General features: G+C 38.1%; 2 protein-coding genes across 6 annotated transcripts; one reads left to right on the top strand and one right to left on the bottom strand.

Moving 5' to 3' along the window:
• The first annotated feature begins 213 nt into the window (after positions 1–213).
• Positions 214–18,649, top strand: LOC128183509 (serine/arginine repetitive matrix protein 1-like). 5 transcript variants are annotated; one of them, XM_052852538.1, is made up of 15 exons: positions 214–232; positions 6,096–6,185; positions 6,472–6,594; positions 8,156–8,326; positions 8,609–8,706; positions 9,046–9,192; positions 9,702–9,893; positions 10,148–10,390; positions 10,666–10,735; positions 10,926–11,055; positions 14,765–14,849; positions 15,221–15,331; positions 15,928–17,356; positions 17,520–17,630; positions 18,098–18,649. In XM_052852538.1, exons 2-15 carry the CDS (start codon positions 6,147–6,149, stop codon positions 18,269–18,271), a joined length of 3,123 nt encoding a protein of 1,040 aa, XP_052708498.1. In that variant the 5' UTR covers positions 214–232; positions 6,096–6,146; the 3' UTR covers positions 18,272–18,649. The 5 variants fall into 5 exon arrangements, with proteins under 5 accessions (XP_052708498.1, XP_052708496.1, XP_052708497.1 ...); XM_052852536.1 differs by lacking the exon at positions 214–232 and adding an exon at positions 4,984–5,076 and having other exon boundaries at positions 9,049–9,192; XM_052852537.1 differs by lacking the exon at positions 214–232 and adding an exon at positions 4,984–5,076 and having other exon boundaries at positions 10,172–10,390.
• Positions 3,484–5,062, bottom strand: LOC128183510 (protein odr-4 homolog). The gene has a single exon (XM_052852540.1). It carries the CDS (start codon positions 5,035–5,037, stop codon positions 3,577–3,579), a length of 1,461 nt encoding a protein of 486 aa, XP_052708500.1. The 5' UTR covers positions 5,038–5,062; the 3' UTR covers positions 3,484–3,576.
• Positions 18,650–20,630: the final 1,981 nt, after the last annotated feature.

The raw sequence follows: 20,630 nt of genomic DNA, 5'->3' as shown, positions 1-20,630 counted from the left end.
GGTGCATGACAATATGATAAAAGTTGATGGACCAAAAAAAAACCTCAAATCTTTAACATTATTTATGGTTTAACTTATTATTATCCCTTGTCAACGACAATTATAAAAATCACAGCTTGTACAAAATTTGTTGATCACTCTTCAAACCATTTCCTTCCTTTTTCACACTTTAACAACTTTTAATCAGGATTTGGGTTTTTGTGGCAAAAAGCAGTGAACTTGTGCAGATTTGGTGAGTTTATATTAATATATTACGCAAAACCAATCAGACAGTTATTGTTCTTTTTTATAAACAGAAGGCTCTTGGGCCACACCGCTTACATGAGCAACAATATCCAATATGATAACTTACCAAATCAGCTTAAGGCCACATAAAATTAATGTTTGGATTCTCATACTGATTTGCAAAAAATATTTGGTGAATGGGTGGATTTTATTTATTTATTTTTTTTAAACAGGTTTTTCACCATTCATAATCTAGAAAAATAACAACAGTACTGCTCTATTTCTTTCCTTTTGAGGGTCAACTTGTCTTTCCTGGATCTCACCCTGACTAAAACTGAAGGCTTAAATATGGGTTATAGGGTGTAAGCTAGCCCTCCATTATGACTGTATTATACAAATTTTGCTATTTTCACCAGGCTAGCTTTGCTTTAAATTAATGTCTTTTCTCCATGTCTAGATTGAGACCCTTTTAAGCTAACCTGAGCTGAAAGCTCAAGTGAGCTTTTCTAATCAAAATTTGTCTGTTGTCTGTCGTCATCGTTGGCGTTGGCGGCGTTGTCGTTGTAAACTTTTCACATTTTCATCTTCTTCTCCAGAACCACTGGGCAGATTTCAACCAAACTTGGCACAAAGCATCACTGGGTGAAGGTGATTGAAGTTTGTTCAAATGAAGGGAATTATTGAAAATTTGTTGGTATTTTTCAAAAAACTTCTTCTCAAAAATTATTAGGCCAGAAAAGCTGTAACTTGTATGGAAGCATCCTCAGGTAGTGTTGATTCAAGTTTGTTCAAATCATGGTCCCCGGGGTAGGGTGGGGCCACAAGGGGGGAATGGATTTTTACTTAAGAATGTATAGAGTAAATCTTTAAAAATCTTCTTTTCAAAAACTATCTGGCCAGAAAAGCTTAAACTTGTGTGGAGGTATCCTCAGGTAGTGTAGATTCAAATCATGGTCCCCGGGGGTTGGGTGGGGCCACAATGGAGGGATCAGGTTTTACATAGGAATATATAGAGAAAATCTTCTCAAAAACTTTTAGGCCAGGAAAGCTCAAATTTGTGTGGAAGCATCCTCAGATAATGTAGATTCATGTTTGTTCAAATCAAGGTCCCTGGAGGTAGGGCGAGGACACAATGGGGGGAAAATTTTTTCTATAGGCATATTTAGAGAAAATCTTCTTTTAAAAAACTATTAGGCCGGGAAAGCTCAAATTTGCGTGGAGGCATCCTCAGGTAGTATAGATATAAGTTCGTTTAAATCATGGTCCCCAGGGGTAGGGAGGGGACAGAATGGGGGAATGGATTTTTACATAGGAATATGCATACTAGAGAAAATCTTTAAAAATCTTCTTCTCAAAAAGTATTAGGCCAGGAAAGCTCAAATTTGAGTTGAAGCATCCTCAGATAATATAGATTTACGTTTAACTTTGTTAAAATCATGGTCCCTGGGGGTAGGGTGAGGCTACAGTGGGGGGTGAGTTATTACATAGGAATATATAGAGCACATTTTCAAAAATCTTCTTTTTTAAAACTATTTGGCCACAAAAACTTAAACTTGTGTGGAGGCATCCTCAGGTAGTATAAATTCAAGTTTGCTAAATCATAGTCCCTGGGGGAGGGTGCGGCCACAATGGGGGATGAATTTTTACATAGGAATATATAGAGAATTACTTTAAAAATATTCTGGGAAAGTTTTCAGTCCAAAGAGCACTAACTTGTGCGAAAGCACAGGTGTTTGATGAAACCATGATTCCCTAGAGAAAAGTGGGGCCACAAAATGGGGGGGGGGGGGGTATATAGGAATAGAGAAAAATCTTCTAACTTACAGGTACAACAACAAAATAGGCTTGGTATTTACAAAAAAAAATATGTAGATAAAAATTGACAGATTTTAATTTTTTTTTTAGCAAGGTCTACTGTACTAAGTTGCCAAGATATTTTGATTTTGATACTGTTATGTTAATTTGATTAGACATAAGGCAATTGTTGCTCAGGTGAGCGATGTGGCCCCTGGGCCTCTTGTTGTTTTAGTTTTTTGAGATGATTCTCTGATGATTTTTAAGGATTTTTCTTTATTCATTCCCAAGTAAAATTCAACTTTGGTTCTGTTTGACTAAAAACCAAGTGGTTCTGAGAACAATGACAATGACGCCAATGAGAGAGCCATTAAATCTGATGAGCTAAAAATCAACCGAGAGAGATCCTGGCTCGGCAGATATCGTAGACATGATGGAGCCAAAATAAAACTCTACCTAATATACAGAAATCATCGTGATTACTATTTTTTATCAAGAAATTAAACATTTATACAAGTGTGTGCAATAATTGTTGACGGTTATTTTAACCAAGAGTTGGTTTATAGATTATCCAGAGCTTTTGTAGGCAGCACTGAACAGTTCTGCAGATGAACAACGATTCTACAGTGAATATATATCTGTGATCCTCTCAGATTATTAATATCGTATGTAATACTGAAAATTGTTAGAATACCATGGCCAATTTAAATATTAAGTAAACATTTACACCTCGGTTTGACATTTTCAAACATGACAATGAAAACATTACAATATTGATGTGAATTGTCGGAATTCTAAGGTCATTCAACAGAAGAACCAACCTGTCACTGCCGGTATTTATTTAAACAATATTTTACTGCAGCATACAAATGTAAATGAATAGTAATGATGTCCCATTGTCAACTCTGGTTGCGATTCAAATGACCCAATGTCATGTGGCAGTGCCATGTTAAATTATTGCAAACTAATGTCATCGCGTTGATATAGTTACATATTAATTTTTCTTTACTATGTAATATAAACTAAAGTATCAATATGATCAAGGAGAAATATCTTAACAACCTATACATATAAAAACAAATGTTTTACTGGCAACGCCCGTGGACAAATAATACACTGATCTATGGATATTGTTAACGTACTACATTTGACTGTGTATTCTATTAAGCACTTTTAGCGGAATGTGGCTTTCGCTAAATTAAGTAAATCACTTAATACCATACATATGTGTATAAGAATAGTAGAATTCAGGAATACATTAATTCAAATCCACACCAATTTGTTTGAAAACTAATTTCCTCCAAATATCGTACATGCAAAATATAATACTAATTAATTCTCCAGGTTCTATGAACAATAAGAGGCTGCTTTTGGTAATGCTTCAACATGATTTGACATGTATCCCTGTTTGAAGAAGATTATAGAAATCATAAATTCTTAATCACTTAAGTAACAACACAGTACAACATTGGTACAACATTTAATTTTAAACCATTAAAACAACATTTAATTGAAGTATTGTCAAGAACACTGTAGTGTAATAACTTTTGAACAAAGTTAAGATGTCACGAAGTACAAAACCACAGATAATATTAACACAGCTGCTCCAAGAATTGCACCAATAGGAATTTCCCGGACCTGTCCAGATGGGGTAGATTCACTAGTTGATATCTGGGCCTGCACACCTTGGGCATTGGACCAGTCCTCTTCTGTGGCCACTTTTTCACTAGTAAGGTCAAGGTCATTTTCTGTTACCAAGACATCGAGCAATTCTTTTATTCTCTGAATGACTTCTTCAATCTTTTCATCTTGAAAGACGTAGTCACAGAACTCAATGGTCGACGAAGGCAGACAACCGAACACTCTGATAGGTGTGTCGTAGAGTTCCTTGATGCTTGTCTCCTCTTCAATGACGTCAATATCCTCGCTCAGTAATTCACAGCGACTGATCAAACTTCGAATAAAGTCAGCTTTTATGGCACGTGTTGCTTCATCTACAGTTGATCGTGAGTTGACAAATGCTCGACAACTGACGCAGCCTTTGATGATCATACGAGAACTGCAATCCTCAATCACAGGGGCTGTGGAAATGCTTGACTCTAACTGCGTCAGGAACTTCACATTCATTGGTTCCTTCATTACTGCGCCCTTTTCCTTTCCTTTCCCTTTTTTCCCCTCAGACTGCGAGGGAACCAGCAGCTCTTGACCCCCGCGCAGTTTGTTGTCAATCATGACTATTCCGTCCTGAATACGCTGACAGTATGGCAAGATGGCACCCTGAATTCGCTTGAAGAACATCTGATCTTGATTTTTCTGGGGAATATTGATGTGGATGTTGACACTGACGCGAGACTGAAGCTTAATCCATGTCTCTCCCGAAGACTGACTTTTCCATTCCGCGGGACGCATGTCGCTTTTCGGGTCGGCTACATCCACAGTACGACAAGTGAACTTTTTGGTCTCCGAACACACCTGAAGCAGAATTCTGTCTGTGACACTCTGCTCACCTTCTAAAGGAAATGTCTTTTTTTGCACTTTCTGAATCGCAAATAGCACCTGCCTTAACTTTGATTGCGCCGGCTGGGTCATTTTTGGTGGTGCAACAACGAATACTCCAATAACGTCAATTCCACCTGGCAACATCCGCGTGACCTGCTTGGCGTGTTGAGCCACCCATTGTTCGTCCACGGTCGCCAGACTTTCGGGTTTGTTTCTTTTTCTCTTCTTCGATGGACTTGCCGATTCCTCATCTTCACTGCATTCGTCTTCGACCGGCTCCGGTGTACGAATTAATTTTACGGCATAATCTTTTTGTGATGTCAGCTGTCCTATTATTAATCCGATAGTCCATTTACCAGACTTAAGAATTTCGAATATATAGCTCTGTAAATGCTCATCTGCTAAAATTGTTCTCCCCATATTGAAATCGGAATCTTTTGCGTCGTCATCGAAAATGAAAGTGGACACGTGGTTTGCGACTACCGGTGAACTGCATTGTGGGTTGTAGATAGTGGCCATATTGCAGCGTGCAGGATGACAGACGCAGGATTCTTTAAGGTTGTTATTTTCTTGAGGTCACTGTTTTCAGAATTGTAGTTCATTTTTCTTTTGTAGAATAATTTACAAACATGTAGGAAAATGCATTTTGTGCATCTTGTGCATCGGCGCTTAACATTTACTCAATTTACATTGCGCTTGATGTGCAATTTTGGCCCAATTTTGTGGACGAAAAAAAACTGCGCACAAATGACTGGCTTTTATACACTTTGTCTAATCCATCAACGTGTGCAGCCATTGTATATGGGCCTTAAAGAATAATGATAGAGGTCGATGCAGGTGGCATGGGGTCAATAATAATGGGTCTAGCCACCAAAGAGGTGTAAACAAACCCGAACAGTACTTATGAGTTATTGTGTCTCTCAGGAGTTTGGGCACAATCTGACTACAGCACAGACCTCTATACGACAGCGTATAATAGAGGTCTCTGCTTTAGTCAGATTGGTTTGGGCATAGCCCATCATTTGGTGGTATGATTAAACAGCTGTTTGATGCTTCTATTTTATCTACGGAATGAAAGTTAAGTTAAGCTTAGTTTTTGAGAGAATTGTAATAACTGCGCGCCCAAAGTGTTCAAGACTAAAACGTTTGTACTATGTGTACTGAAGTGTCTTCAGAATATCAGACAAATGACGTTCAAAGTGATTCTAAAAATCTTGCCGCGACATCGACTGATTGTTGCCATTAAAATGTATTGAGACCCTCTTGGCTTAAGACAAGCTCTCACAAATTATATACAAAAATTGATATAACACTGGGCTGGTGAGAAATGGTCTTAGGCCGGTACAATTGCAACTATTCACATATATACCTTTACTGCTATGGTTTAGATCCAACAAAATTGAAAATCAGTCGTAAATTTTTAACCCATCTTCATTTAAATCCTTAAGCCAGACAGTTTCTGTCATGATCATGAAAAGTTTTTTAAGTACTTTATACTGAAAAGATATTTTAGTAAAACACTCTTTGGCCTGTATCTCTTTCAGTAATATAACCTATGGCCCTTTTTTTTTGTCCAGGGCACAACGGCCGACCAGGACAACAGATTCAGTGACAAAAAGAAAAAGTTGATGAAGTCCATGAAATTCAACGATGGACTGGAGAAAAAGGTTTTCTTATAAATTGTGTTTGTTTATCTGATAAAAAAAAAAAAGATTTCTCGTGAAAATCATAAACTGTTTAAAAAAGACAGAAATGAGAGATTAAAAAAAAAATTATTCAGTGAAAGTGAAGTTGAGGGTTTCATAGGAATTGTTATTTTTGACATAAATCTGAAAATAGTTATGAGATGCAAATTAAAGTTGCCTCAAATAGTAGTTTGTTCATCATAATTTATCCGTATGTGTTTAAGATTTAAATGTGTATAAGAAGAGTTTCCCTTTGTACTTTTACCAGGTTGACATGTCTAAAGTTAATGTTGACACAGTAAAGCCGTGGATCGCACAGCGCGTCACGGAGCTCTTGGGGATCGAGGACGACGTACTCGTAGAATTTGTCTACAACCAGCTGGAGCCACGGGTAGGAAGACAACATGTTTTCTCTTGATTATTAGGAACGGTTCTAATTGATATAGGTGTAAAATATGAATGCTTATTAAATGATCATGTGATACTTTGGTAAGTAGTAATGTTTTGAAATGATCATCACATGTAGAGAATGGTCCCAGTGTTTGTGATGCTATTTCTGAAATTTTTTTGACATGTTACATCAGCAATGAAAATAATTCTTGGAAATGTTTTATATTTTTCAATGCATTATTGATAGGATGCGTTTCACAAACACTGTATATTTTAAAACTTTGGATGTACTTTATATTGATTGGATGAAAATGTGTTGAATTTGATTGGATGAAAATGTATTGAATTTGATTGGATGACATGTTCCTTGATTTTGATTGGCTGACTTACACTTTTGATTATTCCTTCCACTGAAACAGCAGTGATTCTCTGTCCCTGCCTCAAAAAGCCGACATAATAATTCTAAACAGGAGGATCACCCATTTTATTTCTTTTCTGGAGGAGCGCCAGTCAAGTTTGTCTGTCAAAAGTTAAGTATTGCTCAATTCTCATCATGGGCAGATAACTCTGTGTAGTACACCATTCCAGTTAGAGTGGAGTAGAAACTTGTTGTCTCTAAAAAAAAAATTAAACTAAAAGAAAAACAGGTGAATTTAAATTGGGCCATTTCCTTTTTTGGTTACAAAAAATAGTGTTAAATTCATCATAATTGACAAAAATGGGGGGGGAGGAAAAGTATAAATATTTTTAAATTTTAAAGTTTTAATGGGTGGTATTTCGGCTTTGAAAAACTTTTGGAGTAATGGTTTAAGGGTAAGAGTTAATATTTTGTCAGATTTTATATTATGACAACAGTTGGACAGAAAGTTTTCAGGAGAAGAAGAGGACACAGGTTAGATATAAAAAGAGTGGGACTTAAAAACTAAATCATTAGATAAACTGTGATAAGACAAAAATAAAAGAAGCAACATTTACTACTGGCGCGGACTTCCCTGAATTTGAAGGCTTATGGATGAATTTTTATTCCAGCACATCAGTGTTAGAGGGACGCTTGCAGAGGGGCTCTACTGTGTATACATATAAACGTTTCAGAGACTTGGAGTATCAAGGGGAGGCAAATCAGGAATAGGAAGGACAAAATGAGGAATAATTTCAGACGTGGAGAAGTTTGCAATGGCGCTGTATAAGATATTGGGAATGGCCAGACTTAACCTGTGAAAGTGTTCAATTGTCTGTGTGTCTGTCAACTGATGGTCAATTATACTACAGATGTCTAGCATCACCTCTGTGTGCCCTCACACTGAGTGCACAACATTGTTGTCCCGTTATCTGTATTAATCCATTGAGTTAATCATTCAAAAGTCTTTAAATGTTTGATGGAAAATTGTTTTCTCTCATTAAGTTCATTTTTTCTTCATTTTGAATTGAATGATTACGCTAAATGAATATGCTGTGAATTGATCAATCTCTCACATTTACAGGTGAATCTCTGGTGAGTAGTTTTGTAGACGTCCATGTGTTTGTCTGTGAAGTTCATGCGGCCTCTTCCCCTATCTTTACAGTTCCCCGACCCCAAGGAGATGCAGATCAACCTGACCGGCTTCCTGAACCCAAAGAACGCCCGAGTGTTCCTGGGGGAGCTGTGGGAACACCTGTGTAGTGCCCAGGACAACATCGGGGGAATCCCCGCCAAGTTTGTGGAGCAGAAGAAGGAGGAGATCAAACGCAAAAAGGTGGGAGCCATATTTTGTCGCTGCATCGACTCTAATATGTATTTTGTAGCTTCATTGTGGAGTGATTGTTACTGAATGAATACATTGTGACATAGATTATTATTGTTTCCTTGTTGTATCTGATCATGTTGTCAGCCCTATAGCAGAAGTTATTCTGAATCATTGTTTTAATGATTATATAAAAAAATTTTAATGTGTACTCCAAATCTTTGTGAATCTATAAAGTGGAGATAATTTACGGTATATGTATAATTGAATGAGTGCATGTGATGTGAATTGTAGGCTGAGCAGGAGAGGATCCAGGCCAATCTGAAGAAACACGAGGAGCAGATCCGGGAAACTCTCCGGGAACAGGAAGAGAAGGAAAAAAGACAGAGGAGGTCAGTTACATTAAGTTATGCAATTACATTATGCAATTAAATTGTGTGCGACCAACAAAAACAGAAAAATTAGCAGGGAGCCTAATAACACACTCTTTACAGAGCAGCAGCATCTTGTTCAAATTTCCAACGACATAAGTCTTGCTTTTGTGGCGCTTTTCCAAGCCTTTTTTTTCCTCCAATGACAGAGTTATCCAATAGTGGTTTAAATTTTGGCTTTTCAACCTAATAAAGTTCCAATTGCTTGGAGGTCATAATCAAGACAGTGCTTGATAATGGACTTTTTTTGTTGTTGTTCAGTTTCAATGAATCAAATATTAATCGTTGACCTTTACTTAGAAGGTCGCGGTCCAGGAGTAGGAGTCCAAAGAGGAGGCAGGAATCTTCACAGAGGAAATCCCCAAAAAAGGAGAAGAGCCCCAGCCCTGTCAAGAACTCGGAATCTCCCAAGAAACCGGACGAGTCGGCCCCGGAGGCAAAAACTGAGTAAGGACTTAGTTAAGTAGGTGTGGGTACTAAGTAAGGACTTAGTGCAGTAGGGTTTGTCTACTGCAATAACTAGTGGAAGGCAAAAACTGACTTTGAGGAGTAGGGTACTGCACCAATTGATTGGGTTTAGAAAAACTTTTGTCCTATATTTGGTTAAGATATAACTTTCACTGTTAGCTCATTTCCAGAATTCTAAACTCAACTTTTGTCATTTCAATTAAGAATTAATGCATGTATGTCTGAGTTCATGTGTATCGACACGTTTTCAATTGTTTAAATTCTAGAAAAGCCAAAGACTTTTTAGACTTTTTGAAAGATAGTTTTCATAATTTTCATATTTGAGGAGAATATATTCGAAATGATGAAGAATATTTTATATTAATAGGGAGACTTGATATAAAGTAAATTTTAAATAAAAATTTTTGATAGTGTATGGGCTTAGTCCTAGAGAACGTAGATTGATTGTATGCAGTGTGGAATGTAGCAGCATTGTTTTCCTGTTGTAGAGTAAATGAAGCAGTCAAAGAAAATGGAACAGAAGAGAAGAAAGAAGAGAAGACAGATAAAGAGGAGGAGAAGAAGAAGTCAGCCAGTAGGTCAAGGTCAAGGAGTCGCTCCGCCGACAGGAAGAGGAGTCCCTCCTCCGGCCGACACAGGAGTCGCTCCGCCGAACGACGGAGAAGAAGATCACGCTCTAGGTTTGTCTCGAATCACGGCCTCTTGTGAAAAAGGATTCAAAAGAGTCTTGATCATATAGATGTTTTGGTCTTCTGCCAAAATATGGGACAACAATAAAGCGTTTTTGGAAACGCTGTATACAAGAGTATCTATTTGTTTCTTAAGTTTGATATGCAATGAAAAATTTGTTGTAAGAAGCAGATATGTTGGAATCTGTTTTGTTGACAACTAGTTCTATTGGAGAAGGTTTTGTGTGTACAGTCCTCCATTACAGAAATAATGGATTTCTTGGTAACAGGTCCAGACGGCGTACACCTCCAAGACGACGATCCCGCAGTCGTTCTCGCGACAGAAGACGATCGCCGCGGCGATTTAGACGGCGCTCACAGTCTCCCAGAAGGAGGTCACCACCTCGACGACGAAGTGTGTCGCCACGACGACGCAGTCCTGGAAGGCCTAGAGCAGGGCGGTCAGCAGAACGAAGCCCCCGCAGGAGGGGAGCGAAATCTAGGTCAAAGTATGTGATAGCTTATGTTATAATTATGTAAAGGTTGGCCACAGATTGTCATTGAATTTTTACCATAGGTATATAACTTTGTTAAGATAACAGTGAATTAATGACCAGGAGCCTGGTGATAGTTAATAGAAGAAGTAAGAATATCTCTTTATATATAGCTTCTGTCTGTAACTGTTAAACAATTGATGCCTCCATTATTACCTGTATGAAATGACAATGGAGTCTGTAATTTTATTGAGTATGTATTTATTAACTGTATGAAATGACCTTGACAGTTCAGGGTCGTCCAGCAGTTCAGACAGTTCAAGGTCAGCTTCACCCTCCAAACAGAAGGACGCGGCCAAGGTAAGAGAACACATATAAGTTGTTGTCAGTTACTTTCACAGTAAACATGTGGACAACTGTTTTCACACACAATTCTAATTCTAAGATGATATTTCATTGTTCTATATAAATAAATGATAATTTTACTCCTCTCTTGAATATCACATCCCCTGTCTGAATGCAATAAGTGTATATATTAAATGTGTTATAGGAGGGAGATAAGAGGAGTGGATCGGAGGATTCCCCAGACAAGGCGGGTGTACAGAAGAGGAGACAGTACAGGAAGCATGATGTCGACTCTAGTGGGTCATCCTCCTCCTCAGACAGCATGGCTTCCCCAGGTATGGTTCTATAAATAGCAGGGGATTCCCATCCAGAATCAAGGAGGAATTTCATTTTTTTTTTTCAAGAATTTTTTTCGAGAAATTTGTTTCAAGTGAATTAATAGAATCAGCTGCAACTAAGAAATGTATAAATTTACATGAAGTACCAATATGTGACAAATTGAACCTTAAAGTCAGTTGATAAGGAGTGTACTTCTGTAAAAGCTCTTATTGTTTGCTGTACAAGTATATCTTGCATAGGGTTGGATACCGGTACACAGTACCAATACCGTACCGAATAGTTGCTTTAAAAATACTGTTTCATTTAATACCGGTACTAATAACGGTATTTCTGCATCTTTGAAACCTTTTTATACATTTAAAATGATTTAAAGAAAACGATTTAAGATTTGCTAAAATCGAATTCTCCGCGTATTAAAAGGAGAGGCTAATTAACGAAATATGTGCTTTATCATTCTTAGTACAATACTTGATTCGACTGCCAATACTTTAATAAATCAATACATAATTTTAAAAAAAAACGTAAAATACATTTACAATAATAGTGTTTAAATTTTATTCTGACAATAAATGTAAATTAAAGACAATATAGCGCAAAAGTTTTTTTAGCTCACCTGAGCTGAAAGCTCAAGTGAGCTATTCTGATACATTTTGTCTGTCGTCCGTCCGTCCGTCCGTCTGTCCGTCCGTCTGTCCGTAAACTTTTCACATTTTCAACATCTTCTCAAGAACTACTGGGCCAATTTCAACCAAACTTGGCACAAATCATCCTTAGGCAAAGGGGATTCAAAGTTGTGAAAATTAAGGGTCACACCCGTTTTCAAGGGGAGATAATTAGAAATTAATGAAAAATTTCGAGAAATTTTCAAAAATCTTCTTCTCAAGAACCATACAGCCAGGAAAGCTGAAACTTGTGTGGAAGCATCCTCAGGTAGTTTAGATTCAAAGTTGTGAAATTCATGACCCCCGGGGGTAGGGTGGGGCCACAATGGGGGTTCGAAGTTTTACATAGGAGTATATAGAGTAAATCTTTAAAAATCTTCTCCTCAGAAACTAATCAGCCAGGAAAGCTGAAACTTGTGTGGAAGCATCCTCAGGAAGTGAAGATTCAAAGTTGTGAAAATCATGAACCACGGGGGTAGGTTGGGGCCACCATAGGGGGTTGAAGTTTTATATAGGAATATATAGAGATAATCTTTAAATATCTTCTTCTCAGAAACTGACCAGCCAGGAAAGCTGAAATTTGTGTAGAAGCATCCTCAGGTAGTGTAGATTCAAAGTTGTGAAATTCATGACCTCCGGGGGTAGGATGGGGCCACAATGGGGGGTCAAAGTTTTACATAGGAGTATATAGAGTAAATCTTTAAAAATCTTCTTCTCAGAAACTAATCAGCCAGGAAAGCTGAAACTTGTGTGGAAGCATACTAATGTAGTGTAGATTCAAAGTTGTGAAAATCATGATCCCTGGAGGAAGGGTGGGGCACAATGGGGGGTCAAAGTTTTACATAGGAATATATAGAGTAAATCTTAAAAGATCTTCTTCTCAGAAACTAATCAGCCATTAAAGCTGAAACTTGTGTGGAAGCATCCTCAGGTAGTGTAGATTCAAAGTTGTGAAAATCATGATCCCTGGGGGTAGGGTGGGGCCACCATAGGGGGTCAAAGTTTTACATAGGAATATATAGAGTAAATCTTAAAAAATCTTCTTCTCAGAAACTAATCAGCCAGGAAAGCTGAAACTTGTGTGGAAGCATCCTCAGGTAGTGTAGATTCCAAGTTGTGAAATTCATGACCCCCGGGGGTAGGGTGGGGCCACAATAGGGGCTCGAAGTTTTACAAAGGAATATATAGAGTAAATCTTTAAAAATCTTCTTCTCAGAAACTAATCAGCCAGGAAAGCTGAAACTTGTGTGGAAGTATCCCCAGGTAGTGTAGATTCAAAGTTGTGAAAATCATGACCCCCGGGGGTAGGGTGGGGCCACAATGGGGGGTTGAAGTTTTACATAGATATATAAAGAGTAAATCTAAAAAAATCTTCTTCTCAGAAACTAATCAGCCAGGAAAGCTGAAACTTGTGTGGAAGCATCCCCAGGTAGTGTAGATTCCAAATTGTGAAATTCATGACCCCCGGGGGTAGGGTGGGGCCAGAATGGGGGTCAAAGTTTTACATAGGAATATATAGAGATAATCTTTTAAAATCTTCTTCTCAGAAACTAATCAGCCAGCAAAGCTGAAACTTGTGTGGAAGCATCCTCAGGTTGTGGAAATTCAAAATTGTGAAAATCATGACCCCCGGGGGTAAGGTTGGGCCACAATGGGGGTCAAAGTTTTACATAGGAATATATAGAGATAATCTTTTAAAATCTTCTTCTCAGAAACTAATCAGCCAGCAAAGCTGAAACTTGTGTGGAAGCATCCTCAGGTAGTGTAGATTCAAAGTTGTGAAAATCATGATCCCTGGGGGTAGGGTGGGGCACAATGGGGGGTCAAAGTTTTACATAGGAATATATAGAGTAAATCTTAAAAAATCTTCTTCTCAGAAACTAATCAGCCAGGAAAGCTGAAACTTGTGTTGAAGTATCCTCAGGTAGTGTAGATTCAAAGTTGTGAAATTCATAAACCCCGAGGGTAGGGTGGGGCCACATTGGGGGGATGTTAAAGTTTTACATAGGAATATATAGAGTAAATCTTTTAAAATCTTCTCAGAAACTAATCAGCCAGATGATTCTTTATAATTGATAAGACTTTGGTTCCAGGACAATTCTTCGGCCTCACAAGAAGGTTCAGAGTTTGATGTAGCTTTATATCCCATATATAAACAATTATTAAGGATCTTTTTGAGAACTGCAATACTCATAATGTGATATGACTATAAAATCAGCCTGTTAGAAAAGGGACGAATGATTATAAACATAAGAATATCCAGGTGGGAAAATGGATTTTATTTATACAGGATCTACATGTATTATTGTACATTGTCCAGATAGTTTGTATTATGACTCCATTAAGCTGATTTTATCATACCTATTGTTCCTCAGGTGAGCGATGTGGCCCATGGGCCTCTTGTATTTATTTCCGTTCTATTTCCTGATGTTTCGTCAATTAGTGCGACCAAACAATGGCTGGCAACTGGGTTTTAAAGCGCTCGGCTGTCTAGTCTCATTTCAGTAGGAAATCAGATGGTGGTGTTTGCAACCATTGTCAGTTATTTTGCCTGGGAAAAGGGGGAAACACCAGTAACTTTACTAAACATTTGAGAATCAGATTCAATTTATTTGTTTGTTAATCTTTTATGAAAAGACTGAAGCATAAACATAGTTTGTAAATTTGTATGTTATTGTAATTATATGATACTATCGTTATAAATTATACCACTGAAAGATCAAAAACACAGTTATTGAAGAAACAAAAATAACAATTCTCATTTATTAAGGTCTAGTACCGTATCGTTAAAAATACCGTATCGTTTCAAAAATACTGGTATGGTATCGTACCGTTTCATCCTTAACGATATCCAACCCTAATCTTGCAGGATTTAAGTGTTAAGTCCCAATATTTTTTTGTTGTTGTTATAATGTAGGCCTTAGCATAATCTGTCTGTCTGTTGGTATATTGTAGGTGCTAATATTTTCTGTCTCTCTTTATTATGTTAAACTCCCATCATTTCTGTGTGTGGAATTTTATTCTCCATTTTGTCTGTTTATAGAGAGGAGACGTCCAGAGAGAGGAGGGAGGGGTTCCCCATCACCACGGCGACGAGACCGGAGGTTCTCTCCGGAGGGACGCAGGAGGTGGGAGTTGTACTCACAAACAAATCAAATTGTTATTCCTCTTCTCAAATCTTTTTATTAAAAAAAATAATGTACATTATATTCTAAAATGTTGGCTTCAGAAAATAATTTTCTTTTATGGTCTTGCTTCAACATGTATTTTTAAATGCTATGATGCGAGAACATTGTTGACATGAGAGATTTATATTGTACATGTAACTAAAGCACTCAGTTTCTTTACTTAGAATTTAAAAAAATGAGTATTTCTTCATTTTAAATGGCAATTATATTAAGCAATGCCTTCAGCATTATTTGACTGAATGCGACAGAAACTCACTGATATTTTTACCCTTGTTTGTACCAATCATTTAGTAGATGTTGTTTGATTTCAGACGATCCCCTCCCCCCAGTCGCTTCAGCCCGGTGCGATACAGACGACCTTCACCTAGATGGTCACCAAGGCGACCACGACGAGGGTCCTCCCCGTACTTTGACCAGAGAAGGTAAACTTTTAAAATGAGTACCATCAAAATGGGGCAAACAATGCATAGGAAAAATTACAGTCTAAACTACCTTGGTGACTCTCGGTATTAAACAACTGTTTTATGTGAACATATTTAGACCCGCCCAGCAATTTTTTATATGTAAATCCTGCATTAAGCCACCCATTGCCTTACGTGAAAAGCAACCCTCAATTGTAGTCCCAAAGTGCTGTGTTGACTGCTTTAACCGACTTTTGGCAATTAAAAAAATGGTGTCTTAAGCTGACGAATATAGAAGGAATTTGATAAGTAATTAGAGTACTTATAACCTTTCATAATAACAATTGTAAACATTTACCCCATGGGTGTGAAGCTAAAAGTTTGTGTTATGGTTTATTTAATAAATCTACAAAATTTAAGAATTTTTTGTCAAAAAATTTCGTGTAAATTAATCTTTGAACTAGTTACACTCTCTTCAATGTAGGTAAAGTTGTTAGAGTTTAAGCATTGTTTAATTTTGTGATGTTTACTTGTTGAAGCCCTCTCAGTTATAATTTTTTTATATAAGTGAGTTGACAATAACATAACAGTACTTTGATTGCTGCACAATTTTGTAGAAGTCCATTCAGAAGAGATGGGTTCTCCAGGGGCTTCTCTCCCCCCAAGCGCTGGCGGTCCCCCCCAAGGAGACCACGGTCACCCCCAGGAGAATGGTCCCAGGAGAGGCGGCGTAGGATGGACACCCAGGATTCCCAGGGAACAAGACGGAGGATGGACTCGGAGGGGTCCCCCACACGGAGGAGGGAATCCTTGGGTTCCCCACGCAGGGAATCTAGGTCACGACAGGAATCCCCGCCCAGGCGAGAAATGTTACAGAGACGGTCAGACGAAAGGCAACCAAGAGATCTGGACAGACCCGCAGAGGTCAGAAGGAGGTCCTCCCCCCCAATCCTTAAGAGGAAGGACAGTGAGAGTTCATCCTCTGAGTCTGAGTCTGACTCGAGTGAGTCATCAAGCCCTGAACAGAGAAGAGTGAAGGATGTGGCCCCAGACAAAGGGAAGCCAGAAAGAAGAAGGCCAGTGGAGTCACCAGAGCCAGTCAGAAAGCGTAAACCCTCTCCCACAGGCAAGAAGGGACAGGCCCCCAGGAAGAAGAGGGAGGAAGATACTGAAGACTCCGAGTCTGAGTCAGGCTCACCCTCACCACCCCCTAAAAAGAAACAGATGCCCCAGTCCAGAGACAGAAAAGATAGTTCTCTGAGTAGAAACAAGGAGAGAGACATTGAACAAAAATCTAAAGGGAGACGACAACAGATGTCCCCCAAACCAAAGAGGCCCCCTCCCGAGGAATCTGAGGAGAGTGACAGTGAGAGCTCAGACTCCAGTGTCCCCCAGAGAGAGCCCTCCCCACCACCCAGGAAAATGGAAAAGACATCTAGAAAGAGGTCATCTCCACCCAGAGGTCGTGGACAATCTCCACCAGGCAGGTCAGCCTCGCAGAAAGAAGTCCGGGAAGGATCACCCAGTGGTCGGTTGGCAAGACGATCCCCTTCTGAAGAAGACCGGTGGAAGCGATCTAGAAGGCCATCTCCATCACCCATCAGGGACCGCAGGTCACCTTCCCCGCCAGTTAGATCTAGGTCACCAGGTGTCAGAGGCCGAAGGTCAAGATCACCGCAGGTCAGACGCAGAGATTCAAGGTCGCCTCCTGTACCGGACAGATCTTTCTCGCCGGTAAGCAAACGAAGTCGGGAGTTCAGTGAGTCAGACAACTACCCTCAGTCCAAGAGACCCAGGGATCGCAGTGCAGAGGTCAGGGGTCGTGGTAGAGAGGAGGCCAGTATGTATGACCGTAGAGTAATGGGGGGACGATGGGAGGAGGAGGAAGATCGAGCCGAGAAGAGGGGCACACCTTATATGGATGACGAGGAGGAGGGGTACCAGAGGGTTGTCATGATGAAACCTCGTGAAGACAGAGAGGAAAAAGAGGCTCCACAAGGGAGGAAAGTAGAGAGAAAGGACAATGCATCGGGAAGCGAATCAGAGGTGAGAAAGACTTATCAAGTAATTATCTATTGTAGAAATAATACAATATACTGTGTACAGGAGCAGACTTACCATATGTATAGAATAAAGATTGATAAGAATTTGTACCTTTGTCATGAAATTGTCTTGATTAAGTTATAAAAAAATTGTGTGTTTGTTGCAGGAATCCCGGACATCAAAGAAAAAGAAAAAGAAGGAAAAAAAGAAGCACAAAAAGCACAAGAAACACAAGAAGCACAAGCACAAGAAAGGAAGCAAGGCTCAGGATGATGAGGTGAGTACAGCATAAACACAAGAAAGGAAGCAAGGCTCAGGACCATGAGGTGAGTACAGCTTAAACACAAGAAAGGAAGCAAGGCTCAGGATGATGAGGTGAGTTCAGCAGGCAGACTGACAGGGAATCCCTCATACAATGGGGAATCCCTCACTTTATGGGGGAATTCCTAAAGGCTCAAGACCGTGAGGTGAGTACAGCAGGCAGACTTATATAATCCATAGGACAGTGAATATGAAACAGATAATGATAAGACCATACTGTATACAGTGTCACTCCATGCATTAGCACTTGTGAAAGAATTTGCCTTGTTTTACATATGTCATAGAAAAATTAGATGTAGGAAAATTATGTTTAATATAAGCCTTGATTTTAATTCAACTCTTAAAAATGAAGGCACTTCAGGAAAAAATGAATACATTCATAAATGGTTCTCGAAGAAAGGTTTCTGATTTCTTTTACCTCAGGACTCTGATAGCCATGAGGATCTGGAAGCCTTGGAGAAACGGCTGAGAGAGAGGGCGCTTCAGTCAATTCAATCCAAGGAGGAGATAGAGAGAGAACGTCAGCTCCGAGAGAAGGCGCTCCAGTCAATGAAGCACCGCGGCGACACGGAGAGCAGTGACTCGGACTCAGACTGACGGGGAATCCCTCATACAATGGGGGAATCCCTCATACAATGGGAGAATCCCTGTGACATCAGAAAGAGGGGATACCCTAGTCCTGATGTCCCAGAGGGGATAGGCCCGCTCAGCGAGGAAATCCCTACCATACAAATATTTAGAATTTTTATCTCTGGTCAGAAGCAATCACAAATCATGCAAGAGTTGACGCGTTTCTAACCAGTGGCTTGTTTTTGCATCTAATTGGTGTCGCTTACAGCTTCACCCTATTGTTGACTGTAAATATTATGTGAATTTATATTACATTGTTGTGTGACAGTTGAATGAGGACTAGAAATTGTGTAAAAAAAAAATTAACATGTCTGACATATAAAATAAAGATCTTGAAAAGGTAAACATTTTTGTTGTGCTAGGCTAGGAAGGCAGTAAGAGAAAAAAATGTTAAGGTAGTTCATTTATAACTTATAAATTAAAAACGCACTAAAACCATTCTAAGATTTCCTTGCAATCTATCCGACACGAACTATTATAGTTATGGATTGAGTACCTTAATGAACTTAAGTTTAATGAGCCTGCGATGACTAGTTTTACAGAACCTGTATTCGCTTTATAGGGCTAAACACCGTTCCAGAATTAATTTTTGAAATAGAACAGTTTTAGAAAAGGTAATTTCCAGTTACTTTATTAAACGTATAAAGATATGACTACATTGAAAAGAAGCTTCCGTGTATATTGTGTTAAGCTTAAGGTTCAGTCAATCAAAATTATAAACAAATCATTATCTCCCATGATAAGGAAAAGATGAATGTAGGGAACAGTTATTGTTTGTGCAGAAGAAAAAATACCCTTTCATCAAGGGATTTAATGTATAATGAAGGAATATTTCACAATTTTGAATCATTTTAAACTAGTTAGCATGTACTGTAAAATAACAATGAAAGTGAAATGAACTGATAACATGCAAGAAGCCGGTCATCTTGTTTGAAGAGTTATCTTCCCTTGATAAAAAAGGGAAAATACCAATTTGTTCAAATTATTTGCGGTAAATCTTTTATTTTATTTCATATTTGAACAAAGAAACTGTTCGTACATATATATTCACTGAAGGATTTACATGAAGTTCGCAATACTGTTTTACAATACATGTATCTTAATAAATCATGCGTTGCTCATCGATTGGACAGTAATCATGGTTTTGAGATTTCTTTTTATATGATATCACCTCCAAAATGGTACCATGATTTTATTAAAAATCGTACCATTCATCAATTAAGTACAAAATGTCGCAAAAACCCGCAAAGCTATCGTCTACATACAAAATTTAAACAGTTTCATAAAAATACTAAAATCATCTTCAATATCTTTGGAAATTTTCTCTTAACCACTAATTCTCTTTTCAATAAGATACCTGTCTAGGTTATTAATATAAAGTGAAAAGGAAGATAAAGTTTCCCCTTGACGGACCCTGGCATTACAATTGAAAATTTCAGATGATCTACCGTTCTCCCTAATTTTTGATTTAATACCAGCATACATATTTTTATTAAAGATGAAACATTTCCCGGAGACGCCACTTAAACTTAGATACTTGAGTAAGTTTATTCAAGTCGTACAGGAGCGGGTTTACAAGTCGAATAGTCAGATAGTGACTAGAAGTAGTATAATTTTTTTTTTTATTATAGTGACAATACAAGCGTCATAGGATAATAGTTTGACAAAGTCATTAACCCAATATACATGTACTTTATTATAGAACTTAACCAAAACATACTTTAATTTAGAAAATTATTTGTTGATTTTAATTAGAGATCTACAGATCACGTTTAATTTACAAAATTACGAACCTGGAACCATCGATTTCCAGTAGAAACAGGTAGATTGAATAATATTGACAAGACATTGAGAAAATGTACAATGTGTGATTGTAATAGTATTGGGGATAATGTCCATTATCTTTTATAATGTATGCCTTTTGCAAAGTAGAAAAATGTTTTTGTCCAAGAGACACAATGAACATCCAAATATTTAAACCTTAAGTTTAATGAGCTGATGAATACTTACATGTATATGATATAGAAAAACTAAAAACATTGTCAATATTGATTAAGAAAGTTCTTTGTCTTCTCTTTCTTAAAAACCTGTAAAATCAACTGTATTTCCACTTTTAAAAAAACTTTTATTACATACACATGTATTGTGATCCTTGCCTGTTTTTGTATTCATTTGTATATATTGAAATCTACCAAGGTTTATTCCCTCTATTTCTTACGAAAACTTACAGTTAATTCATAGCTCTATAGAAACAGCCAGACTGAAATCTACACGCCCCGTTTGTCGATTGGTCGAAATCTACAGCGGCTGAAACTGAGAAAAAATT

This window comes from Crassostrea angulata, chromosome 5, assembly GCF_025612915.1.
Source record: "Crassostrea angulata isolate pt1a10 chromosome 5, ASM2561291v2, whole genome shotgun sequence".
Classification (NCBI taxonomy): domain Eukaryota; kingdom Metazoa; phylum Mollusca; class Bivalvia; order Ostreida; family Ostreidae; genus Magallana; species Magallana angulata.
Note: the sequence above shows the minus strand (reverse complement) of the source record. Positions and strands in the feature narration are given on the sequence as shown.

Coding starts and splice junctions, on each gene's coding strand:
- LOC128183510 (XM_052852540.1), bottom strand. CDS start 5,037: ATGGCCACTATCTACAACCCACAATGCAGTTCACCGGTAGTCGCAAAC.
- LOC128183509 (XM_052852535.1), top strand. CDS start 5,053: ATGACAGACGCAGGATTCTTTAAG. Junction 5,077..6,095: donor CAGACGCAGGATTCTTTAAG/GTTGTTATTTTC, acceptor TTTTTTGTCCAG/GGCACAACGGCCGACCAGGA. Junction 10,391..10,665: donor GGAGCGAAATCTAGGTCAAA/GTATGTGATAGC, acceptor TGACCTTGACAG/TTCAGGGTCGTCCAGCAGTT.